This window comes from Chinchilla lanigera, unplaced genomic scaffold, assembly GCF_000276665.1.
Source record: "Chinchilla lanigera isolate Chin_1 unplaced genomic scaffold, ChiLan1.0 scaffold00016, whole genome shotgun sequence".
In the NCBI taxonomy this organism is placed as follows: Eukaryota; Metazoa; Chordata; class Mammalia; order Rodentia; family Chinchillidae; genus Chinchilla; species Chinchilla lanigera.
The window spans coordinates 16564043-16566934 of record NW_004955417.1 but is presented as its reverse complement, the minus strand read 5'-3'; the positions used below and the strand labels follow the sequence as shown (position 1 = coordinate 16566934).

General features: G+C 39.0%; 1 protein-coding gene across 1 annotated transcript in view; it reads right to left on the bottom strand.

The window, feature by feature from the left end:
- Positions 1–1575: 1575 nt before the first annotated feature.
- The window catches only part of Trhr (thyrotropin-releasing hormone receptor), a 36067-nt gene continuing 34750 nt past the window's right edge, over positions 1576–2892 (bottom strand). Inside the window, exon 3 of the mRNA XM_005381876.2 lies at positions 1576–1983. Within this exon, the coding sequence (XP_005381933.1) occupies positions 1576–1983 (408 nt within the window). The remainder of the gene's footprint in view (positions 1984–2892) is intronic.

The following is a 2892-nucleotide window of genomic DNA, read 5'->3' as shown; positions in this document are numbered from 1 at the left end:
TAAGTTCCAGAAAAATTCATGAAATAGGGGCATAGGCTGGAGAGGAAAGATGCCAGCCTACGGGGTACTTGGAAGTACAGGTACTTTTTGCTTAAAAATCAGTGATTCCGGAACTGTCGCCAAGGGTGACTGATTTATACTCCTAGTCTGATTAGCCAAAAGTAGTGAGTCATTTGAAGAAAGAATAAAGTAGGTCCTGTCAAAAAGAAAAGTAGGTCCTGTCTAATAATCATAGGACTAGTAGGTCTAAGTCAAAAATATAAAGATACTGGTAATAAGAAATCAGTTTTGTGCCTGTTAAAAATAAAGGTAACAGACTTCCTCACTGCTTTGATTTAGAATCTGTAAACAAAATATTACTAGCATTTGACAATAAACCCACAAATAACAAATGGACAAGAAGGAAAAAAAATGGCAGACAAGCCAAAATCCATGGTGGGAGGTCTACATGAACTGGGAGGTCTTCACCTGGAAGTATGACAGCCAGGTTTAGCTAACAGCTAAGCTTTTGGGGATGTTTCAGACTTTTATGCTGGCTTCAGCCAAAAGGGTTTTCTTGACATAGCTCAGTAGTTTGCACAAAAGAATGCTCAAAAAGGATTTTCTTCCTTAAAAGTTTCAGAGATAAAGTGAGTCCTTTTTTATAATAGACCTTGTGTTTTTCCACATTGTATGTCAATTTATATCTCCATAGCTATTTAATATGAATATTTCTTTACTGCCATCCATCATTTAGGAGGCTTGAAAAGTTGTTAAGAGCTGGATTGATATCAAAATCAAATCACGTCTCCTCAGTTGACACTTTTGGGTATTTTGACATTGATTTTACACTGAAGTTATATGATGATTTTACTTTGTAAGAAAGACTCTGAATTTCTAAACATCATAAACATTATGACAGTCTTTTTAATATATTGAACATGTCTGAAATCTTATTTTTACTCAAAAAATGCAAATTTTTTTCTTACTTTTCTCTGTAGTTTCAGATATTCATGAGAAACCTTGTACTTTATGAAAAGGAAATACTAAATAAAACATTTAAAAATGTGTTGCCTGCCAGGTGTAGTGATGCACACCTGTAATCCCAGCACTCAGGAGGCTGAGGCAGGAGGATTGTTGTGAGTTCGAGACCAGTCTGGGCTACAAAGTGAGCTCAAGGCCAGCCTGAACTGCATAACGAGACCCTGTCTCAAAAAGACAAATTACCAAATATGAATAATTTTTAGGGAAAATCACATTTGATAAGATTACTATGAATAATGCAAATTGTACTCAGAATTTATTGTAACTTCATAACCCTAGAAAGTATCGTGATTTCTCCAAGTAAATAAAAGGAGCTAAACTTTTAGCTTTCAACATTTAGCTATTTTACAGATTTTCCTTTTTTTTGTGGTACCAGCTTTGTAAGAAGAAAATCTGAATCATTCTCTTTGCGTAGGTATCTATGACCAGGATTTTCAGAGCAGAGGAAAAGACTGGTCTCCCTTCCAATATGCTTATTGGCTGTGTCCTCTCTTGTCCATAACTGCAGAGATTCTCATTTACTTTGTGGTCCATTTTCTTGTACTTCACAAATCAACTTTGGCTAAAAGTTACCTCAGAAGCCAAGCAGGTATCATCAAAAGACACTTTCGTGGCAGACAAGTAAGCGTCCGTGACAGTGATATCCTCCAGCTCTGTACTGTAGTGGTCTGACTCCTTGATGACGCTGTAGCTCAGGGCCACGCTGTAGTTAGCCGGCTTTTCTATGGGCTTCTGCTTGCAGTTGCAGAGCTTTCTGAAGGCTGCACGGAACTTCTGGGACATAAGGTTGTAAATTACTGGATTGATGGCACTGTTGAGATAAATGCAAATTCTGCAAAAGAGCAAGAACCAATTTTCTTGGAAAGGGCTTGAGAGAAATGAGTTGACAACCACAAGGGTCCTATAGGGCATCCATAAAAGGGCAAAAAGGATGACAACCACTGCCAGCATCTTGGTGACCTGTAGAGAAAGAGAAAGAGAAAGAGATATGGTACAGACACAAACAAAAACAGAACAAAGTCACCCTCCTTCTCCCTGACCAGATCTTCATTCTCAAGATGCACTCCAAGGCAGGACTTAGGTACAGGTCATTTATTTGGGAGGTGAACTCAGGACAAAGGACTGAGGATATAACAGAGAGTGTGATGGAGCCGCCTTAGTGGTGTTATTAAAATGGTTCCCACTGTAGTCAGCGGCAGCTTGAGTAAGGTGTTTCAGGGTGATCTGTCTGAACGAGCAGAGGCTGGGACATTCATCCACTGCTGCCTACTTCCATTCATCCAAGGGTGCCCTGGGGGATTTTGTCTCCTCTGTACAACCAGGACTGTCTTGCCCAGGAAATTCCTGGAAACTGTGGAGGGGAGCCTGAGGCAGAGAACAAGAGTGAGCAACTTGGAATCCTGAGCGTGTAAAGAGGGGCATCGTCTCAAGCAGGGACCATCCACTACAGCAAAGGCTGATGCCAGTTAGGCTAAGAGGTTGTGAGGACAGGGCACAGAAATGGTCAGCGACAAACATTAGAAAACCTAACGTTCAATCTAATCTCATCTTCCCCAGCCTTATATGTAGCATTAAATTATCTTAATTTTTCTCAGTAGCTCATCTGCAGAATGAAGCCAAAACTTTCCCCTCCTATCAAATGAGATAACATAAGAATATAAGAAGGATAAAGCAAAAATGCAATGATTATTAGAGGGTTACTGGATGCCAGACACTATACCAGTTGTTTTATAATTGTTATCGAGTCCAAAAAGCAAAAAAATCCTTCAAAAATAGATACTGTACATGTCATTTTTCAAGTTAGAAATTCGAGATGCTGAGAAGTATGAAGTAGAATCAAAATATGTGGTGTTTGTTTATATTTTAACA